Genomic DNA, 21,411 nt, shown 5'->3' with positions numbered 1-21,411 from the left:
CGTTTTTAGCTTAACCAATTGCATGAATTTTCCTTGGAGTACAATTGAAATCCTTCTCCTCTCCCTCTTAGACCCGTCAGTTAGTGACAGTGTGCGACTGTAAGCTGCTGGCTTCAGCAATTCAGGCTCTGAATGCAGCACGACCCGAGTACATCGCCTCCAAAGCGTCTCCTTCCGCCGACTCAGAACAAGTAGTCCTCCGGAACGACCAAGACACACTGTTGGCTAAGTGGAGTGGTCGAAACAGTCGATCATCGCTGCATGCAGACTGGCATGAAGAGGAGTGGGTGAGTCTGTTAGTCAGGAAGTCAGGAAGTCAAGATTAGGTGAAAGAATCCAAGACACAAATAAAAATCGCCAGATATGCTGAAATCGCAAAATTTGAGTTAATCAGTACTGTTACCAGAGATTGAATCTTTTGTAATTATCCAAAGTTTGACCCAAGTTCAAATTAGCTTGATGTTGGATTTTCATCGATAGAAATTCACTAAATTACTGCTTAATTTAGTGAATCAATTCACTCATCGACAGAATAAAAACTCATTCAATTCAGTTATGTTTTTTTTAGGGGGGGTGGATTAAAACCCAAAGGTGTTAACACAGCAGTAAATATTACATAATTTGTATAAACCTTGAGCGTTTGTGTCTTCACAGTTTAAGACCAGTGTTTATTGTTATGTAATAAAGTTGACATTTGCAAAAATTACATAAATGTTTTTTAGCAAATTTGTGACTTACTCCTTCATTAGCAAACCAATGTGATTCATCGCTTGAAAAATCTGTTCCCCTGCTGATTTATTGCTACAATTAGGGTCTTTCTTTTTTATGTGTTCAATAAATTTTAACGTTCTTTCCCAAGAAAGACATTATCAGGAACTCTTTTTCTTCCAGGAGAAGGTTTGGTTAAATGTGGATAAATCTCTGGAGTGCATCATCCAGCGTGTCGACAAACTGCTCCAGAGAGAGAGGAGACCCAGCGACGCCAGTCAGGACAGCACCCAGAGTGACCTGCAGAGCAGCGGCAGCAAGAAAGGTAACAAACACACCACACACAAGTGGATGTGTTCACTCAGTTATAAAGCAGCAGGCTCATGTTGAGACGTCCTTTTAGTTTGACAGCCCAGACCAATGTCGATGTTTCAGCTTAAAAATAAAAGATCCCGTCACCATGTTTTCTTTCCTGAAATAGATCTTTTAATTAAATTTTGCTTCATGCTAGTTTATTTGAATTTGTCATATTATTTCTGCTGAACCCCTCACCACTAAAAACTACACCAATTCATCAATTAAAATCTCTTAAATTATAATATCTTAGCAATTAACTTTGAACTTATCTTAAAAATGAAAAACTGTGGCGCTGGCAAACAGACATTGTAAAGGAAATGTTAAGACATCAGACCATTTTGTTGGTGCAGCACAAATTGAAATATTTAATGTGTAGGGTAACACTGCTGTGCTGTATGTGGCTATGACAAGGTGACGGAAAAAGACGAGCTTTTTGGATCAATCCGGACAGTATATCACAGGAATCTCCTTCATTACCACCATCATCCTCCCCACCTCGACGAGCACCATCACCACCATCCTCTTCCTCTCTGTCTGCTCTCTCCTCCGCACGTCCTCAAAGCCCTGACCAAAAATCCTGTATGTTCGTTTTTGGTTTATTTTTTATTTCTTTCTTCTTCTGTTGTCACTCTTTAATGATCAATCAATCAATCATACGCTGATTTTTTTTTTTCTTCCCCCCCTTCATGACGTCATCTGATGTTATTCTTCAACAAAATCAATGCAAATCGCTCATCATGAAATGTTTTGTGTGCAGTCTTTGTTACTGTCTTGTCCCGAGTCCACAGTGTTACAGTGTTACTCTAGCTACAGAACATGAAAAGAAACCTTTTTTGTTCTCTTCGGCTCCTCTGGTGTAGATGCTGCTGTTTCTGCATCATGGCTAACGCAGCCAGCCAGTAAACCAGAATCTGTGCTTACTGTTCATGCTGTACTGTACCAGGGTGAAATATTTCTACGAACTCTTCCTGTTCAAAATGCCTTTTCAGAGAGGTGGCAGTGTGGTGAGGGATTAAAAACTTTGGCCACTTAAGAAGATGATCATTCCTGCAAGTGAGGCTATTTAATTTTAATCAGTGTCACTCTTTTATTTTGAGTCTGCCCCCTGCACATGTCTCAGCTTCATCCAAGCTGACTGTTGGAGAGAAAACAACAGACACATGTAGGTGAATAGAATAGACCTTGTCCTCTTGAACCAGTTCGATATCCCTCATTTGTTTCGAAGCACTGATGTGACAGAACAACCATCCCTCACCGCTGAAGACATTAATCAGGAATCCAGCACCATGCCTGAAAGGCGAACACGACCTCACGTGGATTGCTTTGAGGAGGTGTTTCACCCTGGTCTGCACCCTGGTTTTCTGTGTTTGTCTCTGCTGCCATGTGTGCCTTGCAGCGCGGCTAATCATGCATGTTGCACCTCCATCCCCTCTTCCAGATGGAAGCCCCAGTGCTGAGGAGGCGTACCCAGGTAAGAGCTGCCTCCTGTGCCCCTGCTTCTCTCCTTCTTCCTTCAACCCTCCAGGACTCTGGTTCAGTAATCACACATGATGATGTGGAATACTTGATCTTTGAGACAATTTCTTCATCTATCGGAGTGCATTTCAGAAATTCAAAAACTATACCTGCTATCTCTTGTTTGAGGTGAACTTGCAGTACAAGAGGATGAATTGATGGATTGGATGAATTATTTTCAAATAGTTCCATACAGCAGGGGGACTTGGTTTAGTGACACATAGTGTCCTCAGTGGTTGAGTTTTGTGTTTTGTTTTGTTTTGTTTTTTTATATTCTACTGTGGGGGAATCCTAAGTGCCTCATTTCTTCTTTTGATAGTGGTTTGTTGGATGTAATGGTTTGTGGAAAGGCTAGGACAAGTCTCAAATCCAGTGAAAATCTTTTTCCCAGCAACTTGAAAAGAAACGTCTCAGTGCTTCTGCTTTCTCTGTCGCTTCTCCGTTTCATCTGTTTTCTGTTTCTCTAAAAGCTCACTCATTTATTTGCCTTAAATGACACTACACTTCTGAAATATCACTTTAACTGAGCTAATGTTGAGATCGCACTGTGTTCAAATGTGTGTGTCTGTTCCTGCACCTTCCACAGGCGAGTGGAGCGAGGCATTGTACCCTCTCCTCACCACACTCACAGAGTGCGTCGCCATGATGAGCGACAAGGCCAAGAAGTCCATGGTCTTCCTGCTGATGCAGGACAGCGCCCCGACGATAGCCATGGACCTGTCGCTGCAGTACCGCCGCGACGTGGTCTTCTGCCAGACGGTCAGCACTCACACACAAACACGAAGAGGGACATGACATTTACTCTGACACACTCGTCCTCCCCCGCACACGTTTAGATCAGCATTTACATAAATGTGGATTTCCAGCTTTGAGCTAATGTGCTTATCCTAGACTGACTCACAGTGAGGGTGTCAATAAAAAGTTAATAAATCTGTAAACATTGCAAACATGACGAGCGCAAAGGTCCAGCACTGAGTGGCTCTGCAGTTTTTATGTCTGTTAAACACTTGTGTGAAGAGTGAGGGCAAAGAAAAAAACAAAACAAAACAGAAGTGAGACAGAGAAGGGAATTCTTCACCTTCACGCCCAAACACTCCTACTCTGCTGAGCTGCCAGCACAAACATGAGAGTCTCCTCAGTTCTTTGGCCCAAAGATAGAGAGCATGTGTGCCCGCAGGTAGTGGAATTTTCTCACAATTCGTTATTTTTAACAAGCCTCTTACTTTGTATTTATTTCTGCCAAACATTTTACTCCACTACAATACAATTTATATTTACTGACTTGTTTCTTCAGATATTTTCGATGCTGGATCTCCGCAAGCTGACAGGTTTAAGAAACATCCGATAGCTGAATTTGGGCTTCTCTTCCACAAATGCAGACACGAAGAGGCAAAAGAGAAAATATATGACTAAACACCAAATTACAGCTGGATTGGGACGTCCAGCTAGAACAGAATAAGGTTTTACCCTCTGATACTTATTGATCGGAAATTCAAACATTCCTCTTCTATATCTATCGGAAAATCTAATTTACTGTTCTTTAAACCAAAGGTTAATGGATTAAAAAAAAAACAAACAAAATAATATGACTGATAAATTTTGAATAGTCATCGTGATAAAAGTGTTCTAAGAATTTATCAGTTTCTTGGCTCAGTAAAAGTCAATAAACATTCTCTTATCTCAATTTTGTGCAATGCAGCGCTGAACAAAACAAGCTGAAACGATGAGCAGACTTGTACAGACAATCTTGTACCTTGTAATGCTCCACAGACACATTTGACCCATGTTTGATAATCTCACTGTTCTGTTGTTTGACACATTGATCTTTGTCAGTCTGGATTCAAGAAAAAGACTCCTCGTTCTAATGATCATCACGTTCCACGTCATTCGCTGAACTGCAAAGGATTTCCTTCACACATGGATGCACAGAAACCAACAACATGCAAATGTTTTCACAATCTCATAAGCACCGAAGCTTCGTGGTGTCTAAGTATAGAAGCATATATTGAGTTGAACTCTGGAACATTATGCAGCTGAAACAGTTTTTTTTTTTTTTAATGCCTGACAGATAATCAAATGTTAAAATCCAACTTACGATCTGTGATAGAAATGTAAATTATCACTCCTGTGGAATAAGAGGCCGACGGAGAAGCAGCAGAAACTCAGTTGATGTCGGACACACCTGCAGAATAACAAGCAGTGTGGCCTCTGTGATAAACATGTTGATGTTGGTGTGTTAATCTTGATGCCTTTGTGTGTTACAGCTAACCGCTCTCATCTGCGGCTTCATTATCAAACTGAGGAACTGTCTCCGTGACAACGGATTCCTCCGACAGCTCTACACCATCGGCCTGCTGGCTCAGTTTGAGTCCCTGCTCAGCACCTACGGTACAGACACACACACAGCACGGGTTCTTTTAATCAAACACAGTCAATAATGTCATGTGCTCATTCGATCCTTGTCAACAAATCTACTGCGCTCAGAAAGTCAAGTCAAAGGCAGTCAGTTCGCACCTCATTTACCCTGGGCTGTTTCCTCCTGCCAATCGCAGGCAAAGATGCAAGCACAGAAATTTTCTAGTTTTTGATGGTGAGCTGTCGGGCTTGGTGTGGACAGCGGATTATGCTGCAGGAGGCAGATGAGTCATTTTAGAGGAGTTTCATCCATCACAGGATGTCACTGCTGCTGGAGGTGTGCTGGTTTGAAGACAACATATAATTCATAATTTTTGATTGGTTCATCCATCATTCTATTTATATCAACCAGCTCCAGATTGGCTGAATGTAATTAATTATGCGTAGTCCTGACAAATGTGACAGAGCAAATAACTGAATCGCTCGCTCATATTCATACCTGATTGCAAACAGGTATCACAGGTGTTGAATTTCATTTGGTCAACCCTGTAGAAGGGTGATGCATTATTCATCTTAACCAGTATGAATGTGTGTGTTTTAGGAGAGGAGCTGGCCATGTTGGAGGACATGAGCATTGGCATCATGGATCTGCGAAATGTCACCTTTAAGGTAAACTTTTCAATGTCCTATCGTTTTTGTTTGTTTGTTTTTTTCTTTTATCTTCATTGAGCTCTAATAGCAATCAAATTATGATTCTGTTTCCCATTCCAGCTTCTCAAATGTGAATATTTAATGCTTGCCTTTGCCATATTTTACATTTAACTTTGGCTTTTGAACTTTGATAAAACGTGGGTTGAAGACATGTAACATCGCTCATCTGTTTTTTGTGTTAGGTTTCAGTATCGTATTAGTTGCTGCCTAAATAGCAGTTAAGAGTGACGACATCATATCCATTTTAAATATCCGCAGCTTCTAGTATGTGACGCAGCAGAAGTTGTTTGGGAATGATTAAAACATACATGTGCATATACTTAAATTGACGTCAAGGTGACTCAGGCCACTGGTAGCTCAGCACCTGACATGTTGCCGATCATCACTGGGAACCGGGATGGCTTCAACGTCCGCATCCCGCTGCCAGGAACCATGTTTGATGTGTTACCACGAGAGATCCAGAGCGGCATGCTGCTGAGGGTTCAGCCGGTGCACTTCAACGTCGGCATCAATGAGCAGCAGACGCTGGCTGAGAAGTGAGTGAGGAGGGTAGGAAATGATGGAAGAGCTGAAGTGGCATCTGGGAGTCACACAGCCTCGGTCAATTCATGAACATATCAAGTCGAAGCAACTAATTCCAGCAGGCGTGCAGTAAAGAAAACCTTCTTTTTGTTCTTAAGGTTTGGTGACACATCCCTGCAGGAGAACATAAACTTGGAGAGTCTGTCCAGGCTAAATTCATACTATGAACAATTCAAAGAAGTCCTGCCTGAGGACTGTAAGTACCAGAGTTCAACAGTAATGACAACAGGGCTTTCTTCTTCCACCTTGTGTTGTGGAAAAATGTCTGCACTGATCTTTTCAATAATAGAAATGAACTACAACCTTTACTGAAGCTCTATGTGAGGATAGGTTTGATTATTTGTATTTAACTTCTGTGTTTATGTTTATGCTAGCACTCTCACTTGATTTAGAAACTATTTATTTGCACAAATGTGGTGTGCTTTACAACAGATCATCACAATTAATATACATGAGGTAAATATACTGTTTCTTTCTTCTTCTTCTTTTTTTATCTTTTACCTCAGGCCTCCCGAGGTCCCGTTCTCAGACATGCCTTCCCGAGCTGCTGAGGTTTCTGGGGCAGAACGTCCACGCCAGGAAAAACAAGAACGTTGACATCCTGTGGCAGGCTGCTGAGGTGAACCTACTGGCGAATACTCAACAGAATTTTAGCCAAAGCTGAAGCCGAGAAAAACATTTCTAAAAACATCTGAAAAGCTGTTAATTGATATAATTTTATACCAATACGGAACGCTGCCCGTCCATATTTACCCGCAACTCAACAAGTCTTTTTATGTTTAACCTCAGATTTGTCGCCGGCTGAATGGGGTTCGTTTCACCAGCTGCAAAAGCGCCAAAGACCGCACGGCCATGTCAGTGACCCTGGAACAGTGCCTGATTCTGCAGCACGAGCACGGCATGGCGCCACAGGTCTTCACGCAGGCCCTCGACTGTATGCGCAGGTAGGACACATTCACTGTGAATGAAAAACAAAGAGCTGAAAATCACACCTGGGCAAAAAAAAAAAAAGATAGCAACTTCAAGAGCTAGATTCCTTTCACCTTTTGCCTGTCAGGGTCCCAGTATGTCAGTAAACAATAACAAATCCTCGAAGAAAACAAAAAAATATGCTTGAGAACTTGCCTGAGAATCATCCCAATTCTAAATCTTCTTCACCATCAGAATAATCCTGTGATAGTTGAGTAAACTGCAAACAGGAACTGCTAACATACTGTATTAAAATAATTAGAAAATAAAGTCAGGGGAAAGCAGCACCAATATCCAAATCTGAAAGGGGCTTTGTGTGACGACATTAACCTGCTCATCCTTTACCTTTATATTTCAAAATGCAGTTTTTCCAACAAAAGCAGACAATTTTTTTCTTCATTATCTATTCTCAACACGCACCAGTCGAAATGCACGCCAAAATCCTTGAAAAAAGTAAAATATGAAGGTCAGAGGCACGAAAAAAAAAAAAAAAAATACAATGTGTTGCCTGTGTGTGATTTAAAAATATATTCAATTGCTTGCTTCCTCTTTGAAACAAACTAGACTGGAGTTGCTGGTATGCCTCAAAGGGGATGCTTGAATTCATTGAAATTCAGTTGGTCACTTACTCCCTCAGACCCATTGCTGAGTGTCACATGGGCCTTGAGAAGTCAGCCAACTGATATTCAAGTGAGAGCATCCTTCCTCTGATTGTGCTGGCTCGGTATTTGTTGGTCTGTGTGTCTTTTTGTCTTCACAACATTGTCTTGTCTGTCTGGATGTCAAAAGCTAGTCTGAGCCATTTCAGAGTCTGACTTCCTGGCTGAGTATTTTTTTTTTTCTTTTTTCTTTTATATAAATGAAGCACTTTATGAAGCATCATCACAAAATCACCGTCATCTTTTTGGTTTCCTTCAATTGTTGTTAACCGCCTATCTGTTCTAAGAGCAGACAGAAGGATTTATCTTATCCTTACCTGACAGTTCTCGGATTGAATTCAGTGGGGTTCGTTGCTTCACACAGGAAAACAACAAGAAAGATGCAAAGAGAAAGAAACTCGACAAATAACAGTTGAAAACCGGAGAACAAAGAATTCAGGCAGCGGTAGTCTGTTTGCTGCAGTATTCCCATACAGTCAAGTGTCGCATAAATTGAATTTGAAAGTCAAGAAAAGAAGCAACACATTTCTTTTACCTCTGTTGTTCCGAATGCTTTGAACATGAGCAAACAGAAAACGGTGACAGGAAACATAATGTCAGGAGAGTTAAAGTGTGCTGGGAATGTATACTCTCATTATTGATTTTTAAAATTGAGCTACGGTGTTGCAGCTTCCTGAAAATGTGATTTATTTATTTATTTATTTTTTCTGCTGCATTTATTGTCCCTTTTAAAAGTCCCTGCAAGTCTCAGTAGTACCATGAAGCAATCTAAGTTTCTATTCAAACGTATGTAACTTTGTGTGTCTTCAGCGTGGAGCTTAATGTCACTTCATGTTGAAAAGATTGTTGTCGAGTCCACGTGAAAGGTGTTACCCTCCTGTCTCTCTCAGTTTGTTTTCAACGAAAGTTGCACTCCCACAGATACTCGCATGAATACAATGTCTCTTCACCTTTGCCTCCCCCTCCTTCTCCTCCGCCTCACATCTCTCCCCTTTTTCCTCCCCTCTGCCCCATCAGCCGACGAGCATGAAAGCAGCTCTTTTGCTTATTTTCAAGAGCTGGCGTTGTTTCTGTTGGGAATGGTTTGAAGCTGTGACGCATGTTGGAAGAAAAGCTTGGAGATATTTCCTTCCTTCCTGCCAAACTTCCCCTTCATGACACGTGTTCCCTCTCATCTATAACTAAACAGATAAATGAAACAGACAATACACCCTTCAAACATAGAAAACTAACCTCTCCTGATTCTTTCTAAATGTCACTGTACCTCTTCAGTTTAAAGGGTGTTTTCCTCACTCCCTTCCTCCCCCCGCCTTCTGCCACCCCATGTCTTAGAGGATATAAACATGGAGAGCCATTGCTCTATTTTCTTATAGTCTTTCCTTTTCTGAGACAAACATCTTTCTTAATTTTCTCTTTTTTCTCTCTCTCTCCTTTTTCCTCTTCCTCCGTTTCCTGTGACATGGTTTCTGTTCATCCTTTACAATTGTTTTATCGTGGTTGGTTTGTCACTCATTTCCATTTATTGTGACCTGAACATGATTTTTTTCTTTATTTTGGACTCCGGCTTATTATTTTCCCGTCACAACGTGGAAACTGCTGTCTCTCGCCGTGGCTGTGACCTCTTAATGAATTTTTTGATTTTCACTGTTTGTCACTAAATATTTTACCATCTCACCTCTGTGCATGCCATCTGGTTGTTTTGGCTTTTATGCAACACATAATGCTCCTTTCCCTTAAGTCTTCCTCTTTTCCTTCCTCCTTCCTATTCCATTTTCTGAATTTCTTCCTAACTTCATCACCTTCCCCCTCACCTTCCTTCTCATTCACTTTGCTTCCTTGTCACTCTTTTCCTTTTCTCTTCTCAAACGTCCTTCCCTCTCCTTGCCTTTCCAAACATCACCCCCACCACCTCCAACCTTTTTTGCTGCTCCACACCTCCTCCTCCTCCTCCTCCTCCTCCTCCTGTTCTTCCTCCCTCCCCCATGACTCGGCAGTATTGGGACGAGGGAGGGGGTGATCCAGAAGAACCTGAGCGGCTTGCTGCCAGTGCGTGACTTCCGGCTGGACCCCAGCCTCCTTTACTCGCTGCCCCTGCTGGCCCTCAGCCCCAACCTGCTGGTGGTGTGGATCTTCCTCAGCGTGGCCTATTTCCTGGCCAAACTCCGCTGCAGTTGAACAGCCACGCTTCCTGTCAGGAGCGACTGACTGACTGAATGCAAAACTTAATGCACATCCACTGTTTATGAGACATGGTGGGAAAACTCCCCACTGACTCTTGAGGGTGTCTCTCAAACTGCGCCACTGTCCTGTGAGTGTGTGTAATCCACACACAACACTGTACGGTTTGTACACACTGTCCCACCCTGACCAAGGGCTTTACACAACTAATGCCCCATCGATTCAGAGCCCTCTTCTGTTGCTTTTTTGTTTATTTATTTTTTTTCCCCCCATCTTGGAAAAACTTAACATGAATTGGCAAGAGTGTCAACAGTTATTTCTCAAGTATGGACGTGATTTACTTTCTTCAGACTTTCCATTGATTTTAGGGTTAGGGTTGAGACGACATCCACACTCAGCTGGCTGAAAACTCATTTTTGGTGTGTGAGGGTGGGCTGATTTCATTTCAGTGCAAACAACAAAACTGTGCACTAACATTCATCCAGTCTGACTCTTACCTTGATAAACCTCCCTCACTCTCCCCAATACTCACTAATTACACTGTGTCTCAATACAAAATAATTATTTATATATATACACACACACATATCAGCTAATTTAGTCAAGAATTTGAGTACTACTTTGAGCTTCGTTATTTTGGCATTTGCATTTTATGCAACTTAATCTTTCTACTGCATTACATTCATCTGAAAGCTAAAGTTACTACTTGTGTTGCCAACAATGATTTTAACAGTTAACAAAATTTGTTTATGGATTACATTTTCGTCTTCTAACCAGCTGTGACATTAAAATGCTGCTTACTTGTTCAGGTTTCATTAATAATACAGTGATATTATAATGTAAGACCATGAAAGGGGCCCGTCTGCCCATTCTTCTTTAAATACTTGAAGGATATTTTGCTGATAATACTTTTGTACATATTCTTTAGTGTTTTACAGGACTTCAACTTGTAATATTCTTCCACTGTTGCCACTTACAGCAAAACTAATGAACTTGACTGCCACTCAGCCACCCTGAGTGAGCAGAAAGTCCGTCAGCCTTTGCCCACATCAGACTGCAGCTGTTAAAGTTGCAGAAAACACCGATTGTGAGTGTCAAAGATGTTTTCAAATTCAGCCGGCTTAGTGTGAAGAAAGTCAGAGTCAGTTCATGTGGTTGTTCTCCACTTGTTCTCCACTCAGCATTCATATGTCGAATATATCCCAAAAGGTTCAGACTCCGGATGAAATGAGGCTTTGAGGGAGTTTTTGCTGTTAGTTGAGCTTGTTCATATGAGAGAGCCCTCTAATGGAGAAATGTTGTCACTCTATGATCAGTGAGTGCTCTGCCTTATTCCTCATTGTGAAAACAAACACTCACAGATAAGAAGAGAAAATCAAAGTGGTGGTGTGTATATTTATGAAATTGCCCTGAGTTATTGTGAATATGTAGAATAGTGAGCAGATAATTTATTTTCCCGAAAAGGTTTATTGTTGATAGGTATCATGAAGGAGCGATCTAATTTATAATTTAAATCTTGCACAAACAGGTGGCTTGTTTCATTGATACGTTAAGCTTTGACCACTTATCATCGTCTTCCATGTTTTTGCACTTACCTTTCAAGCTAAATCGGTAACAGAAGCGTTTTAAATGGTGCCAAAATAAGCATCTTGTAACCTGGCCCATCAAGCTGTTGTTCAGGCTGCACAGTCTTCCTGCTTTTCATGACAGAAGGAGGTAGTTTCTCCTTCAGCCTGTGCACTTTAAAGCAGACCTGGGTCAGTCACTGCCTCGCAATCACTTTTGTCCACTTTCCCCCCCCCCCCTCAAATTTTCTTCCAATTATCTAGAATTAACAGAAAGTATTACTACTGGAAATTATATCACAAATGAATTTATCTGAGGATATTTATATTCCTGTGTGCCAAGAGAGATAAATGAAGTGAACTCATAAATGCCTCAACAAGCCTAAGGTGATTATACTAGTTTGAATTCAATAAGCTTCTGTAAGAGTTAAAATAATAATTTAATATAGCATATTTGGCATACTTCGCAGAAGCAAATTAACATGCCGGGAAAGCCAGGGATCAAACCCTTGTGACACCATGCAGTATGTGCATTTTCCTGTGCAGCCAGTTAAAGCAGAAACATGCAAATGCATCCCGACCCGTCTGTACAATTGAACACTGCGTCTGCCCTGCAGTAATATAAACGCTTGGTAATATATGGATGCATGTTTATGTTGTACTTTAAATTATCATGTCTGAATGACAAGACACAAGTCTTCATAGATATTTTTTTTTAGAGCTGCAACAGCCAGTTCAAGTTGAAGTTGAAGGATGTTTCCATCCAGGTGCCCTCAGGCTGCTGGTTCCTGGCTGAGGTTATTTATGGGTTCAGCTCACTTGTAAAGCCAGACGTGTTATGCTTTTTGTTTTTGTTTTTCTTGGAATCGAATGCTTTCTCGAACAATGGCCTGATTTTGATGGGTGTCTCTCATCAGATACAAAAAGCCAATAATTCTGCCCACAGTTGCTCTTTAGCTTTTATGCCAGTGTAGGAAATATTAGCTCTGTTTTGGCAGTCGACAAAGTTAAATCTTTGTTTTTGGGATGCAGTTAGTAATTGGCTTAATGTTAGAATGTATGACTGTAGGACATTCAGGGTTGTGTTTGATTATGCAGTGTAGTACTGTTGTTTCTACACCCTTTAGAGCATTTATCTCTACCTGTTTACATTTATCCAGACTTTGTTGTTGGGCCTACTACCACAAAGACAAACTGGTACTGATGGCAGGTTTTGTAGTTGATATTAGCTTTAAGTTGGAGATGTTTCGAGTGGAAAAACAGATTTCACTGAATGAATTCTGTGATTAGTTCACTACTGTTTGTAGTTAAGGTGTGAGACGGAGGAATGAGGAGCAGCTTTAAGTTTGTGCCAAATGCTTTCGTCAGGTTTTTATCATAAAAATTCTGGTCAGTACGATCTATGTTTGCAAAGTCTGAACTCTGTCTGAATCTAGTTTGCTTACAGTTCTGTTTTTTGCATCATAGCAAGCAAGGGAAAGAACTAAACTGCAGATGTACTGTAGTGTTGGTCATCCCATATAAAAGAAACGTCAGTCTAAACTGTTATTTGGGAAATCAGTTTATGACCCCTCCAGAATTCATTGGAAAAAATCTATGTTTTCTATTTATAGGAACTGTTTGACATTTTAGGAATAACTTTTTATTATGCTAATTATTATTACTCTCATTTGAGAGCTACCTCTGTGAGACAGACACCATATATTGAACTTAAGATGGTATCTTAATATAAATATATATATATATATATATATATATAGAGAGAGAGAGAGAGTAATGTATATTGTCATAGATATAAATGCAGAATAACTGATAACGATAGAGATGTAAGGAACTGACAGTTGTTTTGCGTAAAAGGCTGGAAAAGTACCTCAGAAGTCCCAGTAAAATAATAGTTAGATATTCAATACATTTCTGATTAATTCCCAATATTTATACGTGTAATTCCATGTGCTTCCTAAAATATTTATTTAAAAAGGAAAAAAACACACACATTTTCATTGGCCTTAAAGAGAAATATCTCAATTTTGCCAATTTTCTCCTTTTCTTTACTGTTATTCTTACAAGTCCAGGTATATTGGAGAATATATTTGTACTGCTGTACATAGAAAATATATTTAAATGCTTGTATTGCCTAAATGCTATTGTTTGCTATATGGACAACATATATAGTATATATGTTGTCTATATATACTTATTCCTAATAAGAGTATATATATATATATCTAAATTACATGATGTTGGTACTATGCTTGTGCCATAAAAATCACGCTCGTGTCACTTTATATCACAGCGAAATATGTCTGTGTGATTACTGTAATATGCAAATGTAGTTTTTGCTTCTCGCATCTATCAACTGTTCACTTGACTGTGCTAAAGTGTCGACATGCTAACAGTTTGCATGTACTTAAACCCCTGAGCCCTCCTGCGAAAGCATCCGATCATCCATAAAATCTTAATCTGACTGATCAGAAGTCCTAAATACTGCAAACTGTTACTATGTGCAGAGGGAATTTATCACTTCAGCAGTTGTAACATGGCGTTTGTTTTGTTTGAACCAAACGGATGGATTTCACGGTCAGGTGTCTTTTTTTTTCCCCTCTCTCTCTTCAAACAAAGATGAGTTGTGTCTTAGTTTCACAGCAGCAGTTTATAAAGTCGGACGTTTTATTCTTGCTGTGTCCCACGCTACACGTTGCACTAAATGTACCTTGAACCAGAGAAAGCCTCCAGTCTGTGTCCTGTAATAAATGATTTCTCCACCTGCAGAGTTTTCATTAATGAATGAATGAATTCACCTGGTTAAGATTCTCACAGGTCACGGCTCCAACATGTTTTATCCTTCTGTCTGCATGTATCTGTGTCGATGCCTTATTGTGTCTTAATGATGACCTCCACTGATGAGTTGTAAAAACAACAACAGCAGCAGCAGCAGCAGCAGTAAGTCATGCTTTGGATTATTTATGGGGCCATCAACCATCATCTCTGCTTTTTTTTTTTTTTTTTTTTCCCCCCCTCCTCTCATTCTGTCTGTGAACGCGTCCCTCCTCCCTCCCTGTCTCCTCCTCTTCCTCCTTCCTCCCTCTCCTGTTTCCTCAGTGAGGGCTGCAGACGGGAGAACACAGTGAAGAACGTTGGATGCCGAAAGTATGCCTTTAACTCTCTGCAGCTCAAAGCCTTCCCCAAGCACTACCGGCCCCCCGACGGCACCTACGGTAAAGTGGAAACCTGATTGGTCTGCGGAGAGCGCCGTGTTGGGGTGTTGGGACTACTGAGTTTTGGGGAAGGCCAAGATCAGCCTCAGTACAATCCAAGATTTGTTTGGAAGAACACTCAGTGATTCAGATTTCTACCACCTGGGCAAAATTATTTATTTCAGCTTTTGCAGTAATTGAACGTGTCATGTTATGCATAACAGTGAAAACAAGTGTTTTTCCTTGTAGCACAAATATCAAAACTCTTGGGTTTTTATTTTTTTTAATTCATTTTTATTGAAAAATGTCTATGACCAGCACTGCCTCACTCCCCGGTCAAGCACTGATAGCTAATATTTGTGTTTTGCAGTGGAAATCGAAAGAAGTCGTCATTTTTAGAATTAGGTGAAAACCTTTTCCTCCACTGTCAAGAAGTTAGTCATTGCATCACAACGTGTGTATCTATGCAGAAGCTTTACATTTAAATATTTAGGATAGAATATTACTCTAAATCATAGCATTCATATATCTGCCTGTGATTTTGTTGCTGTCAACAAATCACATGGGAAGACCAAAAGAAAGAAATTTGGCATCTGTCAGTCCTCTGATTACATTTTCCTCCACTGGGGACGCCAAAAATTCAAAACATAAAGGTTCATTATTATCAAGAATTGTTCAGGAGAAGAAGAGGAAATAGTGCCTTCGGTGGTTTTCAGCAGCAGATGGATTCACATTTGGTGCTGTAGCGGTGGAAAGTCCAAATAATCGTGTAGCTCTGGACATTTTCCACCCAGCTGTAAAGTCTGAGCAGAAAGCCCTTCCTAAAGAGCTGCACTCTCAATCTGACCATTGACCTGCTTCCTGTGAGCAGAAAGGGAAATCACTTTGTCACTGGTGATCAAAACGGCAGAGGTCACTAAAGGCCAAGAAAACGGAAGTAAGATTTACAATGACGTCTAAATATTCCAAGAATACGAAGGATGAGCTGTCGATGGTGGGAACATAAAGTCGATTGATGGCCTTTGGATGACTGCTGCTGCGACTGACTCAAATTAGGGTGCATCTCTTTATTCCACGTTTTGTTTCTATGCAATGTGATCTCATTCCTCTTTTTTAAGCACATGGCATCTGTGACTCTTTTCTTCCACTGAGATATGATCAATCTGCAGCCCTCCGTCTGTACCACAGGGGGGAGTCACTGCTCCTCACTCACACTGTGAAGCCTTCATTGCAGCAGATTTCAGCCACCGCGCGTGTATGTGACATATTTTTGTGCAAAAAAAAAAAATCCATCTTTCCTGCGACACGATTCGTACAGTCAGATTCACTGCTGATGGGAATCCTCCTGCAGTCCACACACAAATCCATTTCTCCCCGTTTCTCCACATTTTTCTGAGTGAAGAAGTGATTGCATTCAGGCAGCAGACTCTTGAGTTCCTTCAGTTTTCAGATTGTAGAACTTCCTGACTGAATCTGGAGAACATCTGTGAAGGTTTTGGTGCTGTAATATAACATGTTCCTGTCTGATATAGAAATAAATATAAAATGGATTTGTGTGGTTTTTCTTTTTCTTTTTTTCTTTCTCCCTTAGATCTTGATTTAATAATAATTCTGATTAAATGGACAAAGGATAACTGAGTTTCATCAGTAGCTGACCTCCAAGTGCTGCAGATGACACTCAACAGCTTGTAAAACGCCTTCACTGAAGCAGATTTAGGATGATGCCATTAAAGCTCCTCTGGGTATTTTAAATCAGTCCAATTATAAGATCAGGGTTGACAGTAGCACTTTTCCATTGTAAGTTTGTTTCTTCATGCCCCATCTCAATGTAAACTATATAATCTGCAAGAAATTTTTTTGGACACTTATTTAAAAAAAAAAAAGTTTAATTATTTTTGGTTATTTGAAGCATTTATGCAGCTCAGATCAAAATGTTTCAGCATGCACGTGGCATTGAATTATTGAACTTTAAAAATCAAGCTGAAAACATCCTCTTCCTCCCTCTGAGACTAATTATCCGTGAGTTTGGTATGTGTATTCATTCTGCTGAAATTAAGTGAGAGTCTAAATCATCCCAGAGAGCCACGGTGGCAGGAAGAGTCCGACTGTTCCCAGCAGACACACGATGATGAACATCCACAGGAAGATCCGGTCCACAACCATGGCGACGTACTTCCAGTCCTCCTGCACCTGCAGAGACAAGAAAAGACGAGAAGAAGAGGAGACATTTTTTTTTATTAATATTATTATTTTATTCTTATTTTATTTTATCCAACTGTACTTACCAAAAAGTCTGCATCCTCTGCTCTCAGGTGCTCTGCGATGTAGGTGACCCCCTCCAGGGCTGAGACCACCGGACACTGGACCAGAGCGGACGGAGGGGAGGACACCCTCTGCATCCCGAACCTCTCCGCGCTCCCCCTGTGCGGGTAACCGCGAAGGCGCTGACGACGCACACCATCCCCTGTATCCGAGGGGCAGCCGGTGTCGCCATGACAACCGTGGAGGTCAACGTCTGACTCCTCCGTCGTCCAGGTGGACGCGAAGTGGGAGGAGCCGGGAGCCCAGACGGGGAGGAGCCTGTCATACAGGTGAGTCCGCCTGAGAGCAGAGCGAGTTTGTGTGTTTGTTTGTTTGTTTGTTTGTTTGGACACCGGGCTGTGCTTACTTCTGTCGACCTCACCTGACGGGCCTCGGGCCGTGAGGCGGCCGCCTCATGCACAGCCAGCGCGGCACCGCCGACAGAAAGAGCCGCCTCACCCACCGCGGCATGGCGTGCGTGGCCGACGAGCGGTGGTGCACGTTGAGCACGAACACGGTGACGGCGATGGAGAGCGTGACGAAGATCATGGTGAAGAGCAGGTACTCCCCGATGAGCGGGATGACCAGCGACGTGGACGGGATGATCTCCGTGATGAGCAGCAGGAAGACGGTGAGCGACAGCAGCACCGAGATGCACAGCGTGATCTTCTCCCCGCAGCCGGACGGCAGGTAGAAGACCAGCACGGTGAGGCAGGAGATCAGCAGGCAGGGGATGATCAGGTTGACGGTGTAGAACAACGGAAGCCGGCGGATGACGAAGTAGTAGGTGATGTCCGGGTAGATCTCGCGGCAGCAGTCGTATTTCTTGGTGTTGTAGGTGCCCACGGCGTTGACGATCGCCCACTCGCCGCTTTCCCAGTAATCCTACACAGACAGAGATTTCCCGTTGAAGGCCATCGCTGGGAAAGTTTGCGGACATTCATGGTCCCCAGAGGATGAATCTGAGGACACGCTGTCTTGAAATGTCAGTGGTTCGACTGTCCATAATTTATTTTTTTTTTTCCAGCGTACTTCAGGGAAGATCAGTCCTTAGACTTCATCCTCTACAGGAATCATGAATGTCTGCCTCCTGACCTCAGGTAGCTTCTGGGTGGTTTCGCCCTCGGCCACACTGAAAGCTTCATCATCATTCACTCACCGACATTTGTGTTGTAACACGTTCATTAAAAAAGTGGGCCGTCAGCATCCTGCTGCAGGACAAAGAGCTGGAACAGAGGATGTGTTAAGGCGCAGATAAGAGGGGGGGGGGTGAGGATTGGGATTGGGATTGGGATTACAAATTAAAATGAAACGTGACACGGTCCAACCCCACCTTCAGGTCCACTGTGTCCTCAAAGGGCTCCAGGTCGATCTTGGCCCGGTCGTACGTCCAGGAGCCGAACTTCATCTTGCAGCTCTGCTGGTCGAAGGGGAAGAAGGCGACGTTGATGGAGCAGGATGACTTGTAGATGGCGGGGGGCACCCAGCGGACACGGCCGGTGTGAAAGAGCTGGGCCTTGGTCATGTGGGTGACGGCGAACTCCCCGTCCGCGCTGGAAGGAGAAGAAAACGAGGAGAGGAGTTGGAACTCAGAGAGGAGGACTTGTCTCCGTGTTTCCTCGTCTCATTAAGGCTTCCCACTCCGCGTTGAATAATTGATCACTGAATATTGACACTGCATTCATGATGCAAGCTCATTTAAAGAAACGCCGGAAGGTGAGGGGTTTGGGAGTTTTGTCTCCTTCCAGACAAAACCGCAGCGTCAATGCTTCTTTGGGCCCAGGAGGGATAGAAGCTAGACTTTGAGACGAGACTCAAACTAGGGTGATGCAAGATTGCTGTGCAGCCGAAATAGAATCGGGGCCAACGGGATCATTTGCATGTGCCACCAATTGGTGTGCAGAAACGCGGTGATATTATCAAGCTGCTCGGTTCGGCCCGCTTGACCTCCCCTCCTCACGCGCTCTCACAGCCGATGAAGGTGCTGTTATGGATCAAGCAGGTAATTGATCACTACAGATAATCACCAACTCCACCTGCAGATATTCAAATCATCTCTCATTAGGCTGCAGAGGGGTTGTCTCTGCGTGTTCCTCCACGATACACGACACTGTGTCTAGTTCTCTTGTTTGGATTATTATTATTATTTTTTTTTTTTTTTTTTTTTTTTTCTGTACTTGTTGTACAACACGATGTCGGGCACCCAGATGAGCTCAGAGGGGACTCTGATGGACGTCACGTTGTCAAAGTCGGAGGGATTCCACTGCAGCTTGTAGTCTGTCCATTCCTGCCAAAACACAAATTGTTGAGACAAACTTAACAGCACAATTCTGCTTTAATATTTGGATTGTTTTTCAGCTAAGGAAGGCCAAATTGCTGCCAATTTATTTATTATTTTATTTTATATTTTTTATTTTTTTTTTTTTTTGGGGGGGGGGCACTAAGCTTCTTTAGAGGCAGATAAACAGAGTGAAACTCAGAAATCTCATGCAGTGACCGGTCCACTTATTCCCTACCTGCTTCAGCCACACGTTGGTCGTCATCATCTGATTTTTCTCATCCTAAAGAGCCAAAAATTTCACAAAAACAGTGGATGAGTTCTTTGGGGTCACCTGGTGCGAACTCTGTTTGTACGTGTGTTGTTGTTGTTGTTGTTGTTGTTGTTGTTGTTTGTTTGTTTTGTTTAGTTTTTTTCCTACCACATCTATGAGCTGTGCGATCGAGAGGCCGAACTTGACGATAACCACATCGGTGATGTTTCGTGCCGGACGCGTCCACTTCCTGTAGCCTCCAAACAACGTCCGAAAGAGCTCGTCCTCCGTGTGGACATTCGTCCACTCCGTGGCCAGCACTAGCCCAGAGAGACGGGGACAAAGGAGGAAGGACATCCCAAGAGACAGGTGATTCTGTGCTTTCGCAGGTCAGCTCAGCTTAGCACAAAGTCTGGAAACAGGAGCAAACTGCCACACACCGCCTCTTTAAACTCACCTATGAGCACCCTTGTGAGTTACTTGTGTGTAAATGGATATTTGTTACCTCTGAAAAAAAGTCTGGCGTAAAATTGTGCGACTTCACTTTGTTCTTATTTCCTTTTTATTTTTTGGTATGCTTGCATCCAATGGTTCAGATTTCTTCTATGCTCGCCAGTGCTCAGTGATGCTCGTGTGTTTTCTCCATCCGTGAGTTTCGAGAGCGATTCCCCACTTTTCTCTTTTGTTTTCTGCCCCAGCCAAACTCGTCACGGTGGAGTGGGATCAACTCTCCTGCAGGAAATAAATGCCTGAAAGCGTTTTCCAGACTCAAGACTGGAGGATGTGATCTACTTCACTTTTCGTTTACTTTTATGTTCCACAGTTGGGGATAATTACAGTAAGAATGGACATGAAGCAGCAGTCACCCCTCAATAAAGATGCCATTTCATGCTCGTTATCAACCTCTGCTGTTCGACCTTAAGTGCTGGATGTGATTTAATCTCGTGCAGGTCGAACGAGCACGATCAGACTGCTCTTCTTCTGTTCTCCGCTTCTCTCTCTCTCTCTCTCTGCCTCTGAACTCACAGCTTTGAACTCAACCTGGCATCACCAGCGGGCAAATTTAGGATTATCCGGTGCAAGAAACGGTGCGCCAGCTGCACGAACTGTGTAAATGTGTGTGCGATGCCAGATTTTGTGATTATATTGTCTATTTATAACCAACAAAATGCTGTTTCAGGTGAGGCTCTGCCAGTGGAGGAGAAACAGATAACGTTTAGGATTACAGGTATTCAGATTTCATGATAACTGCTATTGCTTTTTGGTTAAATCCTAAAGATGATGAGTGAGTCTTTTCCTTTCTGTACCAGTTCTGCGGTTTTTTTTTTTTTTGGTTTTTTTTTTTTTTAAGATGTATTTTAATCTGCAGTCTTATTTAAGGAATTTCTCTTCATTTAAGTGCCCTTGTAATCAAATTGAAGCATTTAAAGACAAGCTCAGTTAAATATGTGCATATACTCTTTACATACCCAGAGAAAGAAAAACTACAAGAGTCACTGAAGAACATTGAGTATTTGAAAGTGGCTCTAAAGCTGACTGTTTGACTGGTGCTCAGCTTGTAAAGTAAACCTTTTAACACCAAATGATTAGCATTGGAGACGTTTTAACGTTTCAAAAGGGAGACTTAGTGGCATCATATATAGCTGATTCCATTTGTGTCATAAAATGAAACAACCCTGCTGCACTTATCTAAGGACACACTTCCTCTAAGTCAGTCACTGTGTCGAAAATCACATAGAATTAGATTTAAAGCTGTAGAATGCAGTTTAAATCTGCTATGGAACGT

At 42.1% G+C, this 21,411-nt stretch overlaps 2 protein-coding genes across 5 annotated transcripts in view; one reads left to right on the top strand and one right to left on the bottom strand.

Moving 5' to 3' along the window:
• LOC115052727 (type I inositol 3,4-bisphosphate 4-phosphatase-like) overlaps positions 1-16,332 on the top strand; it is a 34,280-nt gene extending 17,948 nt beyond the window's left edge. For 2 of the 4 annotated variants that reach the window (XM_029517044.1, XM_029517035.1), the window contains exons 15-24: positions 72-287; positions 892-1,033; positions 3,167-3,339; positions 4,845-4,968; positions 5,537-5,604; positions 5,983-6,182; positions 6,327-6,424; positions 6,735-6,847; positions 7,018-7,172; positions 14,699-16,332. In XM_029517044.1, the coding sequence (XP_029372904.1) occupies positions 72-287; positions 892-1,033; positions 3,167-3,339; positions 4,845-4,968; positions 5,537-5,604; positions 5,983-6,182; positions 6,327-6,424; positions 6,735-6,847; positions 7,018-7,172; positions 14,699-14,831 (1,422 nt within the window). In that variant the 3' untranslated portion in view covers positions 14,832-16,332. Of the gene's footprint in view, positions 1-71; positions 288-891; positions 1,034-2,503; positions 2,537-3,166; positions 3,340-4,844; positions 4,969-5,536; positions 5,605-5,982; positions 6,183-6,326; positions 6,425-6,734; positions 6,848-7,017; positions 7,173-9,850; positions 10,280-14,698 lie in introns of those variants that run through there. The other 2 variants (XM_029517026.1, XM_029517017.1) reach the window with 2 other exon arrangements.
• A 373-nt stretch (positions 16,333-16,705) lies between these two features.
• Positions 16,706-20,353, bottom strand: LOC115052746 (neuronal acetylcholine receptor subunit alpha-2-like). Its single transcript, XM_029517055.1, has 7 exons — positions 19,794-20,353; positions 19,611-19,655; positions 19,272-19,381; positions 18,428-18,647; positions 17,477-17,979; positions 17,079-17,394; positions 16,706-16,983 (listed from the first exon to the last, which is right to left on the bottom strand). The coding sequence occupies exons 1-7, from the start codon at positions 19,980-19,982 to the stop codon at positions 16,858-16,860; spliced, it is 1,509 nt and encodes a 502-aa protein (XP_029372915.1). The 5' UTR covers positions 19,983-20,353; the 3' UTR covers positions 16,706-16,857.
• Between the last annotated feature and the right edge of the window lie 1,058 nt (positions 20,354-21,411).

The sequence above is a fragment of the Echeneis naucrates genome, chromosome 2 (genome assembly GCF_900963305.1).
Source record: "Echeneis naucrates chromosome 2, fEcheNa1.1, whole genome shotgun sequence".
Classification (NCBI taxonomy): domain Eukaryota; kingdom Metazoa; phylum Chordata; class Actinopteri; order Carangiformes; family Echeneidae; genus Echeneis; species Echeneis naucrates.
This window is presented reverse-complemented; position numbering and strand designations above follow the sequence as displayed.